The sequence below is a fragment of the Chlamydomonas reinhardtii genome, chromosome 11 (assembly GCF_000002595.2).
Source record: "Chlamydomonas reinhardtii strain CC-503 cw92 mt+ chromosome 11, whole genome shotgun sequence".
In the NCBI taxonomy this organism is placed as follows: Eukaryota; Viridiplantae; Chlorophyta; class Chlorophyceae; order Chlamydomonadales; family Chlamydomonadaceae; genus Chlamydomonas; species Chlamydomonas reinhardtii.
In genome coordinates, this window is record NC_057014.1 from 1196718 (window position 1) to 1214525 (window position 17808).

Here is a 17808-nt window from a genome sequence, read left to right on the forward strand (position 1 = left end):
TATGTGTTTGACTCCCTGCATTATCATTGCAGAGCACGCAGCATTCCACGAGAACAAGTCCGGGGAGCGCGTCCGTAGTTTCGGAGACTTTTTTTTGTTGGCACGGCGAGCCTTCGATATGCTAGCTCAGCATAGCATGAAACAACATCTGAACGGGTTAAGGCTATGCACTGAGCCTTATGTCGCGACGAGGCCCTTCGGAGTCAAGTCGGGCTTGACGATGCCCATCGCGAGTGGCCCTGCCCGGCGCCCCGCGACAGTCAATCGCTATTCGTCATGCAGCAGCACCTCTGACAGGCAGTCCCGATGGGCTCCAAGGGCGGCCGGAAGCACTCTGCAAATCGGCGCGCTCGCAACACCGCCGGGGCCCAGCGCTGCCCCAGCTGCCAGCAGCTCCTTTCCCCGCGGCCCCCTGGTCAACGAGTCAACGCCGCCTCATCATGACTGGTGGCAGTGGCTGACGTCCGTGGTGGCGTCTGCGGGGCGCGTCGCGGCGCTGGCGCTGGTGGTGGCCTCGCTGGTGAGGCGGTGGTGGAAGGGGGGAATCCGAACATGGATCGGGCCGGCCCGGGTTCGTGTCAAGGCAAAGGGAAGGGCCCTGCAGCCTGGCGGGGTCGATAACGTCCACGCGCCGTTCGTCAAAGCCGTTTCTCATACGCCTGTTATCGAAGGCTACAAACATGCAAGCCTACTACAACGCCGGCACGCGCCTCTCATTATCATTACCTCGGGCCACACATCTTATCCACACAGGTTCTGGCATCGCCCAGCGCCGCCCTCGCCAAGGGCACTGGCGGCCGAGCGGGGGGCCGCAGCTCCGGCGGCCACAGCAGCGGCAGTAGCAGCCGGTCCTTCAGCGGCAGTAGCCGCTCTGGCGGCAGTAGCAGCAGCCGCTCTTACAGCGGCAGTAGCAGCAGCAGCCGGGGCACGCGCTCCGCTGCCAGCTCAGCCGGCGGCGCTGCAGCCTTAGGTGGCGGCGGTGGCGGCGGCTACTCGACCCACATCACCACGGTGTACGGTGGCGGCGTCACGCCGATGCCGTACTACCCGGCCCCCAGCCCCATGTACGATCCGTACGTCCAGGATCCACTGCCCACGTCAACCGCCACACGGTGAGCGACTACGGCAGTGAGCGGCATACGCTCGGCATACGCGTGTCACGTGATTCACACGTGTGGTGGGTTCAAACCCCCACCCCACCCAATGCGGGTGCTTGCTTGTAAAACGATTCGCGAGGTGCATGTTTACAGTCTATCGTACTCCTTGGCCTGCCCCGAATGCAGCCGCATCTATCTCCGCACACCTGGCTCCGACGAAACCACACACGGCAACTGGCAGCCCCATAAAGCATGCCACTGACGTTCGCGCGGCGTGCGCCTCCCACTCCCCACGTATGTCATCAGGTCGGCCGCCTACTACGGGTCGACGACCTACAACGAGGAGGATGAGGACGACAGCATTGGCTTCATCATGGCCGTACTGTTGGGGCTGAACGGCTACTGCGCCATTAGCGAGATCCTGCGCGGCCTGTCAGCGGACTCCTCAAGCGGCAGTAGCAGCGGCACCTGGAGCGGCAGTAGCAACGGCCTGGCGGCGCGGGGGGCGCCGGTGGCCGTGTGCCGGGTGCAGGTGGCAGTGCTGGCGTCGGCGAGGGAGGAGCTGCAGGTGGGCGTGAGCGGGGGGCGTGTGTGTGAGTGTAGGGGAGGGGGCCGGGGGTCATACGGGCGGGGGCGTGAGAGGGGATGATGAGGGGATGGGTTGACTTGCGGGATGTATGGGAGACTGCGGTTCGGACCTTGGGAGTTGGGAGGTTGCCTCTTCAATAGCGCACCCCACATCGATTATGGCAGGCGTGGTGGTTGCTGAAGACGTCGGACAAGCGCGCGGTGCTGACTAGGCCGGTGCCGTTTTCCTGGACGCACCCATGCAGGCCGACATCGCCGAGCTGGTTGAGTCGGTGGACACACGCAGCGCCAGTGGGCTTCACAAGCTGCTGCAGGGTGGGTGTATGCAAATTAGCATCTGCTGGCTTGGGCGCTTGCTTGTGCTGAATTGATGCGGCTCGGCATGCGATCCCAGTTGCGGATTCCGCGAAAACACCATGTTTTAATGCGCCAACTGTCGACCATGAACCCGCCCCACCCTGTCTTCGCCCCGCACACCACCCTCCCACCACAGAGACTGCGCTGCTGCTGCTGCGGCACAGCGAGGCGTTTGCCTACAGCGGCGTGCAGGAGGCGGCGGCGGCGGGCGAGGCGGCGGCGGAGGCGGCCTTCGACCGACTGAGCCTGGCGGAGCGAAGCCGATTTAAGTGCGTGGCGTGTGTGTATGTATGTGTGGCGGGCAGCGGCGGCGGCCGGACAGGCCAGGGCGCATGGGAATGATGGTGACTCACACGTTCCGAGATAAAAAGGCATGGAATGTAGCGCCCGTGACGACCGTAGCTCAACAGCACCTGCGCCCTGCCACGCCCCATGTCCATACATGCAGGGAGGAGACGCTGTCGAACGTGCAGGGCCGCAAGCAGCGCTCATCTGGCGTGGGAAGCAGTAGCAGCAGCAGCGGACCAGGCGTCGCCGTTGATGACGAATTGGTAGTGGTGACCATCCTCCTGGCGGCGCGCCCGCAGCCCTCCTCCTCGGCTTCTTCCGACCACAAACACAGCGCCGACTCCGAGCCAGCCCTTCTGGGGCTCCGGTATGCCGCGGCGGCAAAGGGTGACAGCGGCAGCAGCGGCGGCAGCGGGCGCTCAGGGTTGAGCAGGCTGTTCGGTGGGTTTGGAGGCAAGCGTGGCGGCGGTCGGTTGGAGGGAGAGGGCGGCGAGGACGTTGAGGAGTCGGGGTGGGTGTCGCACCTGGATGGCGTGCAGGGTGTGCGGCGCGCGCTGCTGGCTCTGAGCGGCGTGCGGGCGAGTCAGCTGCTTGCGGTGGAGGTGCTGTGGACGCCGGAGCAGGCCGGCGACACGTTCAGTCGGGAGGACCTGCTGGAGGATTACCCGCACCTGCAGCCGCTGTGAGGTAGGCAGAGCAGATGTGGGGCGCTGGTGCGGTTAGGTGGAGAGGGGAGGCAATCAGAGGTTGGGAAGAGGGCTGCAGTTAGGGAGTGGCCATGCTGAGATGGGATTGTAAGAGTAGAAGCGGAGTGTTGAAAGTGGGAAACTCGCAGGAGCAAGTACAGAGGCCCTGCAAATAAGGGACAAGGGCAGATCCACAGAAGGACTTGAGTATTTTGTATTGATTGTATTGATTGGCGGCGGTGCTTTTGTAGGCGGGCGGTGCCTGTACGAACCGCCCCCAGCTATGTCCGAGGAATGAGGTAGACGCTTGTGGCCTCAGACTGGAGACGTGGCTTGGGCTCAACCCACTGCTCCCCGCCCTGCGAGGGGAAACCATTTTTCCTGTCCATGAAGTGCGGAAATGCAGAAGTGCGGAAATGCGCAATCAGGCGCAATACGGTAGCGAGCGAGGGCGGCGACGATGTTGGCGGGACGGATGCCGTGATGAGTCCGTCCTGCGCGTGTCAGTAGTGTGCAGTTGTGTCATCAGCGGCTTCAGCAATAACATACTGCCGCAGCTGTCGTGCGCTGCCGCCCGCAACTGCTGTTCAGCAGGTCACAGCGGCAGTGCGTGCTAGATGGTGGCTGGAGAGCAAGTGCGTGTCCGCCAACGTACAGCGGCCAACGCGCAGGAGTTGCGGCGCTTCATCACGTGCGTGTGGGCTTACTTGGTTGGTGGCTTACTTTCACTTCATCGACGGCCTGGAGCTCGGCAGGCACACGCACCAGCCGCATTTGCGGCATTTCATGTGCACGGATGTACGTATGGCGCCGCTGCGTGCGTTGGGCTTAGCAGCAGGTATCGCATCACCAGCAGCGAGGGACAGCAGGTAGGGGCAGCGGTGGTGACAGCAGCAACGGCAGGGCACCATTACGGAAGGGCACCACGGCACAACGCAGCTAGCAGTGGCAACAGCAGGCGCGTCCGAAGGGACGACCAGCGCTCCAGCGCTGGCAGGCCTGAATCCTCAGTGCACGGGTTGTGCCGGCAACCGGCCATACGCGCGCGCAATGCGCATCCAATACCTAAACATGTATGGGGGTGGCGGTGCATTGGCGGCAGCGCCGGCGCAAGACGGCAAGGGCTAGGGCGGGCTGCGGCACCTCCTACACCATTATCACCACGAGCGGGGACATCGGCGGTGGCGTTTGACTATGCACATGAGCTGCATTGATGCATCCAGCCAAAGGATGGATGGTTTAAGGAGCCGTGGATGCCGTGGCCGGCAATGTGTACAGTATGAAAGGCAATTCATGTAATGACCATACCATGATGTCTCACGCCGTGTCAGGGTGTTGTGGAAGCGAGATGTGGCTGAGGACTGTGCTACTGGAGGAACAGATGGAGGCAGGGAGGGGGGGGGGGGGGGCGGCATGAGCGGCCCTCGGGAAGGAGTCGGAAGTCGGGGCCTGCAGCTCTGCCCTTGGGCCTTGGCATCCTGGTTCCAAACTTGCACGATTGTACACCTAGTTGGCTTTACAGTCTGTGGTTCTTGTCCTTTTGCTCCCAGGCTTAGCCTGTGTCGCTTGTACCCGTTGGAAGCCCTACATCCTCACACTACTGGTAAACTGAAATAGTATGCTGTCCCATAGATATGCACAGGCTCCTATCTCTAGGCGTAGACAGGAGCAAGTCGCAACGCGGCTCAAGTCGGTATTGACGATTCCCGGCAGGGCACTCGCGAGTGGCCCTGCCCGGCGCCCCGCGACAGTCAATCGCTATTCGTCATGCAGCAGCAGCTCTGACAGGCAGTCCCGATGGACTCCAAGGGCAGCCGGAAGCACTCAGCAAATCGCAACATCGCCGGGGCCCAGCGCTGCCCCAGCTGCCAGCTGCTCCTTCCCCCGCGGCCCCCTGGTCAACGAGTCAACGCCGCAACGTCATGACTGGTGGCAGTGGCTGACGTCCGTGGTGGCGTCTGCGGGGCGCGTCGCGGCGCTGGCGCTTGTGGTGGCGTCGCTGGTGAGCGCACGTGGGGAGTTAGCTCTGGTTAGTTCCATCCTAACCCCCATGTTACACCCTGGCGAAGCACAACACACATTGCAACCTCCCTTTTTTTACCGCACATCCATGCGATGCACCTCTCATGCGGTCATGCCTCTTCCACACATGCGTAGGTCCTGGCGTCCCCTGGCGCCGCCCTAGCCAAGGGCTCTGGCGGTCGGGCAGGAGGCCGCGGCGGCCGCAGCAGGGGCGGCAGTAGCAGCCGCTCCAACGGCAGTAGCAGCGGCGGCGGCTGGTCATCTTCCTTTGGCGGCGGCGGAGGCGGCAGGACTAGCTACGGCCGGTCTGCTCTCGGCGGCGGCTACGGAGGCGGCGGCGCCAGGGAAAGTTTCAGCATAGTTCGAACGATGATTTCATTTCCCTACAACGGCATTTACACGCATCTGCCCGGGGGCCCCAGCGCTGGCAGCAGCTACGGCTACAGCGGCAGTAGCATACCCGCCGCCAATGCGTTCCGGGTGGCTGTAGCAACCCTGCTGAGCTCTGTGTTCTGGATCGTGCTGATTCGGGCCTACTGGCTCTTCGTGACCGACCCTGTGGGTCTCACGCTAGACACATTCCTCATCGGCAAACGAGGTGGCCGCGGAGGAAGCACCAGCGGGAGCGGGAGCGATGGGTGGAGTGGCGGCGACAGCCTGGCGGCGCGTGGGGCGCCGGTGGCCGTGTGCCGGGTGCAGGTGGCGGTGCTGGCCTCGGCGAGGGAGGAGCTGCAGGTAGGCGTGAGCGGGGGGCGTGTGTATGTGTAGGGGGTGGGGCGGGGGTGGGGGCGGGCGTTGCGCGTGTGGTCAGGCGTGGACGGCGCTGGCTTCGGTTGTGAGCCTGGACACAGCTCAGCCTGGGTTTGGAGTTGAGCCAAGTCTCTCCGTACAGGAGTGTGCGAAGTCCTCGCCAGGGTTTATTATAAGAGCTATTTGTTAGAGGGCATCGGTCGGCTGCGTCCCCTGCCCTCCCTCGCGGCCTTTCCTCACGTTCCGCCCCCTCACGCCACCGCAGACCAAGCTAGCGCGGCTGACTGAGGAGGTGGACACGCGCAGCCCCATGGGACTGCACACGCTGCTGCACGGTGCGTGCGTGTGTCCATACATGTTTGTGCGTACGTGTGTGCGTGCGTGTGTGCGTGTGTATGTGTGTGTGTGTGTGTGTGTGTGTGTGTGTGTGTGTTAAAAAACGAAGCGAAAGCCCGCCCAATGTGTGTGTGTGTGTGTGTGCGTGTGTGCGTGTCTCTCCCGGTGTGTGCTCACTTGCTCATCCGGGTCCACCTCCTGTCACCCAGCCCTCTCATCTGGCCCCTGGCCCTCTCATCTGGCCCCTGGCCCTCTCATCTGGCCCCTCTCACCTGGCCCCTCACGCCCGCCCCGCACACCACCCTCCCACCACAGAGACTGCGCTGCTGCTGCTGCGGCACAGCGAGGCGTTTGCCTACGGCGGCGTGCAGGAGGCGGCGGCGGCGAGCGAGGCGGCGGCGGAGGCGGCCTTCGACCGACTGAGCCTGGCGGAGCGAAGCCGATTCAAGTGCGTGGCCGTGTGTGTGTGTGTGTGTGTGTGTGTGTGTGTGTGTGTGTGTGTGTGTGTGTGTGTGTGTGTGTGTGTGTGTGTGTGTGTGTGTGTGTGTGTGTGTGTGTGTGTGTGTGTGTGTGTGTGTGTGTGTGTGTGTGTGTGTGTGTGTGTGTGTGTGTGTGTGTGTATATGTGTATGTGTGGCGGGCGGCGGCGGCGGCGGCAGGGCGCATGGGAATGATGGGAACTCGCAAGTTTCGAATAAGCAAAACATGGGATGTAGCTCAACAGCACCTGCGCCTTGCCACACCGCTTGCCACAGGGAGGAGACCCTGTCCAACGTGCAGGGCCGCAAGCAGCGCTCCCACATGACTGCTGCTGCTGTCGCCTCCGCCAGCAGCGGGCGGCGGCGTGAGGCCGTTGATGAACTGGTGGTGGTTACGCTGCTGCTGTTGGCGCACCCGCCCCTGACCTGGCTGCTCACAAATGCTGGCGCCGCCGGGGCCGCAGCGGCGACGGGCTCCCTGCTTGGCGTGCGCGATGCGGCGACCGTGCCGCGCGAGAGTGCTGGCGCCAGCAGCAGCAGTGGCGGCGACGGCATCTGGTCGAGCATGCTGCGCGGGTTGGGTGCCAAGGGTGGGAGCGGGAAGCAGGAGGGGGTTGAGGAGTCGGGGTGGGTGTCGCACCTGGATGGCGTGCAGGGTGTGCGGCGCGCGCTGCTGGCTCTGAGCGGCGTGTGGGCGAGTCAGCTGCTCGCGGTGGAGGTGCTGTGGACGCCGGAGCAGGCCGGCGACACGTTCAGTCGGGAGGACCTGCTGGAGGATTACCCGCACCTGCAGCCGCTGTGAGGGGGAAGCAGATGTGGATGGGGCACTGGTGTGGTGACGTGGAGTGGGGAGGCAATCAGAGGTTAGGAAGAGGCCTGCAGTGAGCAGGGGTGCGGGGTGGCCAACTCGCCCCATGTGATCGGTAACGGTCGGCAACCGCCCCTAATTCCCAGTTGCGACCAGGCCCCGGCCCGATTTCTTTGCATAGACCTATAAGGAGTACCCCATAGAAGACCCCTGGCGCGCCGGGCGACTAGTTTACTGGCCTTTGACGAAACTTGACCATTTGAACAGCATTACCGCATTTCCAGCCTCGATGCAGCGCCCGGTGCGCCAGGTGACCATCTAGAAGTGTTACGAAGTAGATGGAGCGAAGCGGACAAGGCGGTCGCTGTTGGCTGCTCTGGGCGCTGGAGGGCTCTGCTCTGACGGTAGGGTCGCCGGCACCGCTCTTAGTCTTGTTCCGATGAATGATATGGGCTATCCTTTGCTCCTATATTTAGCCTAGCGCATCGGGCATATCATCTGAGGCGTCGCTGGCTTTGGTTGCTTCACATTTTAACGCTCTGCTGCTTCTTATACCTGTATCAAGCCTTTCCGCTATTACCTGTACCATATCAACGAGGTGGTCATGGACGAAATCTGCAAAGCGTTGCCCGCGCGTCCAGGATTTTAGCTCGCAGTTTGAACCGGGTGTCCGGGTGCAGAGGGGCCAGCTTTTGGTATCCGCTACCAGCACCACATGCATCAACACCAGGGATCATGGCACCTGCAGCGCACTGCAGTTTAACCAATGCAGTTTCGAACTCGGGGCGCCATGCAACATTCCTTGCACGTCATAAATTGTTTGCCTTGGCTCGTTCCGCTATTTCTAGTATACTCAGGATGCCGATTGACTGGATGGAGGGTCGAGCGCACCTACGGCACGCCAGCCATGTCAGCTCGCAGCATCGGGATGCACTGGCCCCGGGCAAACGCATGCATACAGCCGTGCCCACATTGTGTTTTGTTATCATATGAGCATATGGTCAACATAGGGCTAGTTCCCTGTGGTTAACAACGCCCGGTCTGGTGGTGGCGTGCCGATTGCATGTCATCGACCCACATTCCTAACCATTACTTGCTGTTATCTGAGGTGTATGAATTGGGTTCTCTGTTGTGCGTGCAGGCGTTCGCTGCAATGGGCGTCGAGAAGGGCTGGTGCGTTCTGTGCGGCACGTACGTCAAGTCGAAGGACCTTTCGCCACCCTTTCCACGGGCGGCATGCGCCCCGACTACTGCAATGGAACCGGCGATTGCTGTTCTTACGTGCGGGCGGGCGGGGCCGCGGCAGGGGCAGGGGCAGGGGCCGCGCACAGCCCGCTGCTGACAAGGACGCGGTGGCACTCGCGCCGGCGGCCAGCATGGACAGTGGCCGAGGGCGGGGCCGTGGACGGGGCCGGGGCCGGGGTGGAACAGGCGGACAGGACACCAACACCCAGCCCATGGATGTTGACGGACCTGGTGATGCGCGTATGGCGGTGGCGTCGGAGCCGGAGCCCGAGCAGCTGCGCACCCAACCTCGCGGTTGTTTTGGGGGTCACGTAGCTTTTACGCGGCAGTGCATCACGCCTCCTGTCCCTCCCTCCCTCCCATACATGTCGTGCTGGGCACCGGTGGCGCTGGTGTTCTCCAGGTTGGTTTCGGGCGCATCCTTTCTGGTAGTCCCAAGCAACGCCCGGCCGCCGTCGTCCAGCCCAGCCATCCCAATACAGCAGCCGCTTTCTGTCAGCCAGCCATGGGCGCGACCGTCCACAGCGTTTACCGTCGGTTACGAGGTAACATGTGAATTCGCAACTTGCGCTACTGACTGCCTACTCTCGTGCCACCTGCAAGCCCACTCCGCCGTCCGCTCTGGTCTACGTACGCATTCGTTCCCACCACACTCGTCATTAAGCGTGTGCGCTTTCAGCCCAAGCGCCTTCAGGCCGTGTCTCCGGCGAAGCCGGCTGACAAGCGCAAGCGCCCATGAGCATATGTCTCCCAAATGCACACATGTTTACAATACTTTCATGCATTCATGATGGCTGCTTTCATACTGAGCAATGAAAGTGAAGTACAAAAACAACGTGCATTTGATTGTGTGACGCGGGATGTGACGCAGGAGCAGCATTATAGTATACACCACGAATAAGTACCCCTTTTTAATTGCAGTAGTAACCTAGTGCAAATGACGTACGATATGGTCTGAGGAGTGGTATGCCACGTTCGAGGTGGGTTAATGGTATGCGTTCGAGGTGGGGGAGGCGCTGGAGGGGATGGAGAGGGCAAGCAATGCAGATGCATGGGAAGTGTGTTAGAGCTATATGTGTATGTACGGTATGCGTGGATGCATGCAAAGGGCGCATGGAGCATTTCATCCGCCTGCAACGAGTGAAAAGGGCGAGGAGCATGGAGTGGCAGGGGTGCCTAGGTGCGCGTGGGTGCGCTAGCAAGGGACCTGGTTTGGCACATGTGTTTGGGTGCTCAGTTTAGCAAGCCTGCACTGTGAATCGATCATGTAACCAGCAAGCTCCAGGCGCATCAGCCGGGTGGGCGGGGATGGCTTAGTGCCGGTCGCGGGGAGTACGAGGGGCAAAGTGCCCAGCGGCTTAACACAGCCTGCACAGGGGGGCAGGAGGGTGGGAATTTTGGGGATTGGCTGTTTTTGCGTGGTTGGGACTACCCGTTTCCAAGCACTGTTGCAGTTCCCTAGCGGGCCGGCCCAGCACTGCTGGATGCCTGGGCGGGACAACCGGATGGCTCGGCGGGGACTGTTGGATGGCCCGGTCGGGCCGACCCGGGAATGCTGGATGGCCCGGCGGGGACTGCAGGATGGCTGGGTCGGGGTCACCCCAGCACTGTTGAATGGCTCTGCACGTAACACGCGGCGTGCTGTTATGACTGCGCCGCGGACCAGGGAGCGGAGCGTGGGGGTATGCCATGGGTATTACAGGGGTAGGCCGCCTCGAACAGCGTGTTTTTGTGCTTCCCATGTCATGCCCTCAGAACTGAACACCTTCGCTACGCCTTAGTTGGCTTGCCCCTTCCCCCGAAGGGGGAGGGGCAATAGCCATTGCGGTCGCATCGAGTTCCCGCAGCGGGGCCCTCCCGGTTATTCCAGTTTTGACTTGAGTTATAACCTTGAAACCCGAGCGCAGCGAAATTTGTCGTGCAAATAATGCGCCTTTCTATGTATGTATTGCAAAGCGTAACATTATGAAAACGCAAGCCCTATGCCAGAGCGGGGTAAACGCACAAGCGCAGCGTTTGCATTAGAGCTCCAGCGCAACATACAATATATCACAAATTGTATCGATAATCAAGGCTCCCGGCACGGAAGGACGCAAGACGGAGGAATCGACGCGTTGGAGGATCCCGGAAATTGCGCGCGAAAGCGCGAGGCGCAAAAGGTTGGCGCTATCTGTTTTAGTTTCCCCGTAATGACGAATGCCGCGTTCTGTATTCTGCTCGCACATCACCCGGCACATCGGCGTTACTCTCGCCCGCTTCTCGCTGGCTTCCACGCCCTGAGTCCGTGCCCCCGCTGAATCCGAGCCCCCATCCCCGCTCACTTACCCACCCCCAGCCCGCGGCGCCCTGAGCTACCGAAGGCAATATCATGACCGGTAGTATATGGCTGATCGCAGCCCCCAGCAGACCTATATGATACTTCCACCATCCGCCAGTCCATCCCACCCCACCCCATCCCTACACCGCATTCCGGGGCGCACGGCATGGAGCGCCCTGAGGGGGGAGGGGCAAGCCGGAGTACTGCGTAGCGGTAGGTTTCAATACTATAATGAGCTATGTTCACGCTATAGCGGCCGTTTATAGCTAAACGCTTAACCCCGAAACGATGTCTCTGCGGAAGACGTCCAGCGTTCGCTTTAGTTTACCCCTATGAATTTTGCAAATGTAATAGGTTGTGTTCATTGGTGTGGGCATAGACTGTGACGAGAAGGGGCCGGGGCACCCGAGATGGCCGAAGCGAACCAGTGGTTCGTCCGGCTCGCTGGCCGCTTTTGGGCGCCTCAAAGGACGGGCTTGACTACTCCTGTTGTTGTTTATATCCCATGCCCGTGGAACCAGGAATTGGTGCTAGAAAGACGACAGGTCCACCTTGTTGATTTGTGTGGCTGCAGCTTTCAGCGGACAACAGCAGCTTAAGAAAGAACAACCTACACGCTTATATGATTATGAAACAAATTAAGACGAAAAGAGGTTTGGTGGGTTCGCCATGTCAGGCCGTGTCGACCGGCACGCCCCCAGCATGTTCCCCGCCCAGAGGGAGGAGCTTTTCTTCCTATGGGTTTGGCTTTTCTCCAAACAGCTCTTCAAGTCAGGAAACGTGATGTGTGCATGGGTTGGCTCGCGTCCGCTGGATGTCTGTGCTGGGGTTGGCCCAGGGATGCGGGATGAGCCGGCGACCAATGCGTGGATGGCTGGGTCGGGTCGGCCCGGAACTGTTGGATGGCCGGGCGGGCACTGTCGCATACCCCGGTCGGGTCGCCCCCAGGTATGCAGGTTATGTGGCCGGGCTATGCTGGATGCCCGCGCCGGCTGGATGCGTCTCCGACCCCGATGCCCTGGATGGCTCGCCCAGACATCCCTCCCACCCTCCTGGGGGGCGCGAAGTTGGCGACGTCCGGCAAGGCCGTCCTGGGCCGGCCCCACTTGTTTTATGCGCCCAAATTGATTGTTACATGTCGAGTATCAGAGCAGTGTCGGCGGCTGCTCTTGCGCAGTCTTGCTTTTGAACTCCGGCTCGAAATTGCACCTCGCTGGTCGCATGGAAGCCCCTCCCTGCTTGTAGTAGGCCCCCAAAGTCCTGGAACAAAGCTGCTTCAGAGCTCCAATGTAAGACAGGTCCATAGGTTGTTATCGCGCAGCTCTCCCTGGCTCCAAGCCGAGGTTCCAATTTGCGTCGGCAAGCATGTTTTCGACCACCGTCATATAGTCGCCCGGCGCGCCAGGGGTCTTCTATGGGGTACTCCTTATAGGTCTATGCAAAGAAATCGGGCCGGGGCCTGGTCGCAACTGGGAATTAGGGGCGGTTGCCGACCGTTACCGATCACATGGGGCGAGTTGGCCACCCCGCACCCCTGGCAGTGAGGGAGTGGCCATGCAGAGATGGGATTGCAAGAGTAGAAGCGGCGGAGTGTTGAAAGTGGGAGACTCACAGGAGCAAGTGCAGAGGCCCTGCAAATAAGGGACAAGAGCAGATCCAGCGAAGGACATAAGTATTGGTATTGATTGGTCGAAGTGCAATGTAGGCGCCGGTGCTTTTGTAGGCGGGAAGTGCCTGCACGAACCGCCCCCAGCAGCTATATATGTACGGGGCATGAGGTAGACGCTTGGGGCGTGAGGTAGACGCTTGGGGCCGTCACCCTTGCCGCCGCCGCCGCCTGGCCCCTTGCCGCCTGGCCCTGGGCGGCCGCCGCCGCCTGGCCCTGGGCCAGCACCGCCTCCTGGCCCTGGGCCAGCGCCGCCGCCGCCACCACCGCGGCGCAGCGCAGCAGGCCTCGGGTTACCCAGTAACATCTCCACCAGCGCGTGACGCATGTTTGTTGCCGAGTTGGCGTCGCGACCCTGAGGTTGGCGCGGCACACCAGGAAGTTGGTGTCGATGTCAGGCACGCGCCGGTTGAGCTTCTCCTCCTGCTCCGGTGTCCCGCGTCCCGCAGCCTGCTGGCGCACTTCGCAAAGAGTCCACATTGGATATGGCAACTCGTAAAGGAAAGTTTGCTACTTACATCCGTCGCGTCGCTGCTCCAGTCCGCATTCCCGCTTCCACTCCACGGCGCAGGTTGCGCAGCGGAATCCACTGGCATCCGTGCGACATACTATACTAAAATGCCTAAGAAAGTCTAGTAGCCGCGCACGGAACGGCGTCGCTACGTGCTCTACAGTGAACCTAATCGCCGCGAGCGTGTCTCCGTCCCTACATACGCTGCGCAGCGGCACCTTCCTGGTGCTTATTTGATCTGCCATAATTGTCAGGGGTGTGGGACTGGGCCCCACACCCCCAACGTGCGGAGCGGTGGGGGATAAGACGCGTGTAAAGTGTGGTAATACTGTGTGATGGCGTACTGTAAAGGCAAGATAAGTAATGCCCGAGTTTATGCAGAGGCTTCGGAGTTCGGGCCTTCGAGAAGACCAGCGGCCGGATGCAGTAACAACCACAAAATGTACCTGAGCCTATTTACATGCAATAGGCAATAGCAAATACTAATACGTAGCAGTCGGGGGCCGCTAAATTGCGAAAACGAAAGCGAAAGCATGCCACGCACCCGCCGAGGTTGATGTTGTGCCTCGCAAGCAGCATGAGAAGGGGTTGAGCGGTACGGTGCTGCCGCCGGAGCGCGAGTGGAGCCAGGCCCGCGGGGGATGGAGCGCGGTAGTGCAAATTGCTGAGGGGAGGCGGGCGAGCGTGTTCAAGGCTGCGAAGGCTTGGAAAGAATCCGACGTCGGGGTGGTGCTCGTGCCCTACCTGTCGCGGGCGAGCATGCTGCTGCGGCGGGAGAGGACGGAGGTCTTTGGGAGGCTAGCGGCGGCGGGTGCCAACCCCAAGTGGGAGGGCTCGGCTGGCATTCGCTATAGTGACGGCAATGGGATGCGCAGGCTGTACGACTTCGATGAGGCGTGACACTTGAGTGGTGCAGCTGGTGTAGGGAGTGGTTGGTTGTACCTGGCGACACAACCTGCATAACGTCGCACAACTTACACAAGCACATTACGATGCACACCACGCACATGATTACACAAGGACACAACGCACACTATGGCACTACGCAAGAGCATTACGTACACAAGGGCACCACTACACACACAACTGGCTGCGGACGAACAGATATTTCATGCTGCTGATCTCTGTGGACTGACAAGTGTTCCCTTGCTACGGGAAAAGGGGCTGAGCCCCTCCACTCTCTGAGGCCAAACATCCTCATCACCCGGACATAGCCGGGGTCGGTCTGTACAGGCACCTAGCCAAACCGGGCGCTCAGCAGCCACACCGCCACCGCAGAGCCAGTCAGGAGACAGCACAGTTGTCAACAGCCACACTACTCATCATGCTGCTGCTGCCAGCCATGCATGCCCTGCTCGCCCCACTGCGGACCGCTGCCTAGACACCGGCCGGCCTCTCAGCCTGCGAAAGTCAATTGCCCGCGGACGCGCAAAGGCACTTCTCGCTCCGCCCGAATTTTCCCCGCCACCTATTTACATGCAATAGCGGCTCGGTTAGTCTCGTTGCAGGTCTGAGATGACCACACATCCACCTGTAACAGCATCCCATTCCATATGCCGGTCACTCACACGCCCCACATGCCGCGGCGCGCAGCGCAGCGCCCGCCCGCCCCCACTCATTCGCTGTCCCCTGACAACTTGTGTTCTGTACACCATTACCGTGTTACCGCCCCCAACGCCCATAACTCCAGCCCAATGTGGGCATGGCGTCCTGCGGGTCGCTGTGCACATCATACCACAAAGCCGTGGCACCTATGGTCCGGTGTGGTCACCGGCTGGCCTGCTACAACTAATGCTACAGCCCATCATGCCGTCACGGCGCGGCGCCCTCACAAGACCCGCACTCCAGGTCTCAAGTACAACTTCCATCCGCCCACCGCAGGACATTGGATGGAGAATTAAAATACGCCTCTATGCCCAGGACAGACGACAAACGGAAAGGTGTAGGCGGCTGAGCGGTGAAGGGTTCACCAGTTCAAAGAGCTTGACCAGGGCCAGGTTGCAGTACAATCGACATCTGTGAATCTCGTTCGCTTCTACAGCTGATGACTTCCGAGGTTCGTCACCCGCCACGCTCGTCATGCATCAATGCTTTCAGCATCAGCTCACCGGCCCGGTCAAAAGGAAGAAGCGGCGAACAAGCCACTCACTTCAATGTTTCACAATAGCCAGCCAGCAGCCACGCCGCCACCCGAAGACCGCTACTTAAACCACCCCTGGCACCTATGGATCGCCGCCAGCACCCGCTGCCACCGCGCGCACCCTGCTGCCACCAGTGCGCTACTGCTGCTGCGGCGCCCCCGCCGGCCGCACAGCCGCCAGCAGCAGCTCATGGCAGCAGTCCAGCAGCTGGCCGAGCACGTGCGCGGGCACGAACACGCCCATGCCCTGCTTGTGCTCCACGTTGTCGAGGCAGTACTCCAGTGCGCTAGCCATGCTCGCTGCGTCCTCCTGCCGGCTAGCGGGCTTCCGCTTCTTGTTGGCCCCGCACGCCGATGCCTGCGCCCCTGCAGCGCCGTCGTCAGCGAGCCACTTGTCCGTCTCTATGGGCTCGCCGCCGACCGCTGCCGCCGCTCCTCCCGCGCCGGCGGCTGCACCGCTGCCGCAAGTGCTGCCGCTTGTATCGCCCTTTTCCTGGTCCGTGGTTGTTGAGGTGTCCCGCGGATTCGTTCCCTTCTCGTGCCACATGATGCCGGTGTGCAGGCCGGCCAGGTACCGGCCGTTTGCCACAGCGCCGCCGCTGCAGTTAGGAAACGTCCCTGCGCACGCGCGTTTACCAGCTTTAGGTATGAGGGCTCAGCAAGTAAGATAGATTTTATACTCAGGACCATGCAGATTGTCAGGGAGATAGTAGCCAGGGCAGGCGCCGTGACCTACCTGGGTACGAGCCGATCGCCTCGAACGCGTTCTTGCTACTGATCCACGAGACGTCACCCTTCGCGACCAGGGGGATGCCGGACTGCTGGAAGCCCGTGATGGTCTTGTCGGCCGCGAGCGGAAAGCCGATCAGCGTGACCGGCATCCCACGGAACAGGCCTATGCCGGCGTCCACCCTGTGAGGGCGTACAGGCACACAGCAAACGGGCAAGCAGGCCAAGTGAGCAACTGAGCAAGTACAACATGGTGACATCCGTGTGGCACATGGGCTCAGGTGGGACCCATGAAGGCAGCCACACTAGCCACACGCTCAAGTATATGTGCATAATGCGCCGAGAAGAACGATTGCTGGAGGTGGCTGCGCCCAGGAAGTCCCACGCGGCAATGAGCTGCTGCTGCCGTAGCCGTTTGCCCCCAACACCCATCACCCATACGGCGAAGCAAAGCCGGCCGGAGCATCACTCACTCAAAGGGGATGGCACCGCGAAGCAAGTCGGGCAGCTCGATGTTGTCGTCCAGCAGCAGCACGGTGACGTCGTGCTTTAGGAAGCTGGCGAGGTGCCTGCAATCAGGCGTGCCCGTGCGACACTGTCAAGAAGAGCCTCACGCAGAACCAGTCACATAGACCAGTACAGGCATCAAGCACGTTGGAAGGTGTGCAGTCCATTAAACCCAGCTGCATTGGGCCAGTTTAACGCGGATCGTCATGGTCTCTTGCCTGAGCTTGTGGCCGCAGACCGTGAAGCTCGACACGTCAATGCGCTGCCCAGGCTTGGGGTCCATGCAGTGGCGCGCGGCCAGCACAAACCGCCGGTTGTTGTGACTGACCAGGCAGCACGTGCCGACGGTTTCGCCCTTGTCCACCAGGCGCCACACATTCGAGCGAGACAAGTCCGCAAGTTGAAATGCGGCGTCTGCAACATAGGGGGCAGGGGAGCAGGAGACAGAGACAGCTTTCATGTTGCGACGTACGGCGCGGCACGGCACCCAGACTCAGAGGCTCGGCACACGCACGGAGCAGCGAGTGGCGCATGGCCGGCACGACGACCTCAAATCCCTCAAATGCGGCTAGATGGGATGGGACGTGCGACACTCAGCGAAGACAGGCCTGAGCGCGCTCAAGTACCACTGCTCGCGCGCCTGTGACTCACCTGGGCCCGCCCCACCGGCGCCACCACCGCTGGCGCCACCTGGACCGGACTGGCCGCTCGAACCTGCGTCAGACTGCGCGCGGCCTGCAGGGTGGCCACCGGGAGGTAGGCACGGTGGCTGTTGAGGCACCCAGCACAGCGACTCGAATGGGGGCATGCAGAGCGTTTTCGCAGCACGAAGTCGCGACTCAATAGTTCAACGATTTGGGTGGCCATTAAGTTACAAGGTGCACTGACAACACGTCGTCGGCTTTGCAATTTCTGGACACGCGGTCCGGGACACACCTGCGCTTACCAGCAGCAGCGCCTTGCGCACGCTGAAGGGCTCTATGCCGAGCCTTTCAAGGTTGGGCTCATCCAGCGCAAAGAACGCTCTGCGCTTGCTAGCGGCCGAGAAACCTCCCTTGTTCAGCGCTGCATAGCACCTTTCCTTCTCATCGTCTTCTAGCTGGTCGCCAGGGCAGCTGAATATGAACGCACGGAGGTCCCAGTTCTCCGTCATGGCGGTAAATCTACATTACGTTTGCAGATTGCAGCTAGGGCTCAGATTGGCTGCAGAATGCTTTTGAAAGGAAGAAGCGCAATGCGTAATGCATGAAGAAATTCATTGCAGTGTAGACTTGGAGGCGGAA

The 17808-nt window shown here is 61.2% G+C and overlaps 4 protein-coding genes across 6 annotated transcripts; 2 read left to right on the forward strand and 2 right to left on the reverse strand.

The window, feature by feature from the left end:
• Positions 1-24: 24 nt before the first annotated feature.
• Positions 25-4327, forward strand: CHLRE_11g467692v5 (uncharacterized protein). Its single transcript, XM_043067446.1, has 6 exons — positions 25-520; positions 754-1112; positions 1404-1665; positions 1931-2000; positions 2179-2311; positions 2491-4327. The coding sequence occupies exons 1-6, from the start codon at positions 137-139 to the stop codon at positions 3014-3016; spliced, it is 1734 nt and encodes a 577-aa protein (XP_042919443.1). The 5' UTR covers positions 25-136; the 3' UTR covers positions 3017-4327.
• Positions 4328-4544: 217 nt separating this feature from the next.
• Positions 4545-9938, forward strand: CHLRE_11g467693v5 (uncharacterized protein). 2 transcript variants are annotated; one of them, XM_043067447.1, is made up of 7 exons: positions 4545-5018; positions 5174-5773; positions 6054-6123; positions 6440-6572; positions 6879-7814; positions 8552-8583; positions 9059-9938. In XM_043067447.1, exons 1-5 carry the CDS (start codon positions 4635-4637, stop codon positions 7402-7404), a joined length of 1713 nt encoding a protein of 570 aa, XP_042919445.1. In that variant the 5' UTR covers positions 4545-4634; the 3' UTR covers positions 7405-7814; positions 8552-8583; positions 9059-9938. The 2 variants fall into 2 exon arrangements, with proteins under 2 accessions (XP_042919445.1, XP_042919444.1); XM_043067448.1 differs by lacking the exons at positions 8552-8583; positions 9059-9938 and having other exon boundaries at positions 6879-7562.
• A 2760-nt stretch (positions 9939-12698) lies between these two features.
• CHLRE_11g467694v5 (uncharacterized protein) lies at positions 12699-14034 on the reverse strand. Of its 2 annotated transcripts, none has more exons than XM_043067449.1 (2): positions 13157-14034; positions 12699-13099 (listed from the first exon to the last, which is right to left on the reverse strand). In XM_043067449.1, the coding sequence occupies exons 1-2, from the start codon at positions 13392-13394 to the stop codon at positions 12729-12731; spliced, it is 609 nt and encodes a 202-aa protein (XP_042919447.1). In that variant the 5' UTR covers positions 13395-14034; the 3' UTR covers positions 12699-12728. The 2 variants fall into 2 exon arrangements, with proteins under 2 accessions (XP_042919447.1, XP_042919446.1); XM_043067450.1 differs by having other exon boundaries at positions 12699-12993; positions 13157-13514.
• A 77-nt stretch (positions 14035-14111) lies between these two features.
• On the reverse strand, positions 14112-17794 carry CHLRE_11g467695v5 (uncharacterized protein). Its single transcript, XM_043067451.1, has 6 exons — positions 17462-17794; positions 17177-17260; positions 16744-16939; positions 16492-16587; positions 16026-16201; positions 14112-15907 (listed from the first exon to the last, which is right to left on the reverse strand). The coding sequence occupies exons 1-6, from the start codon at positions 17676-17678 to the stop codon at positions 15429-15431; spliced, it is 1248 nt and encodes a 415-aa protein (XP_042919448.1). The 5' UTR covers positions 17679-17794; the 3' UTR covers positions 14112-15428.
• Between the last annotated feature and the right edge of the window lie 14 nt (positions 17795-17808).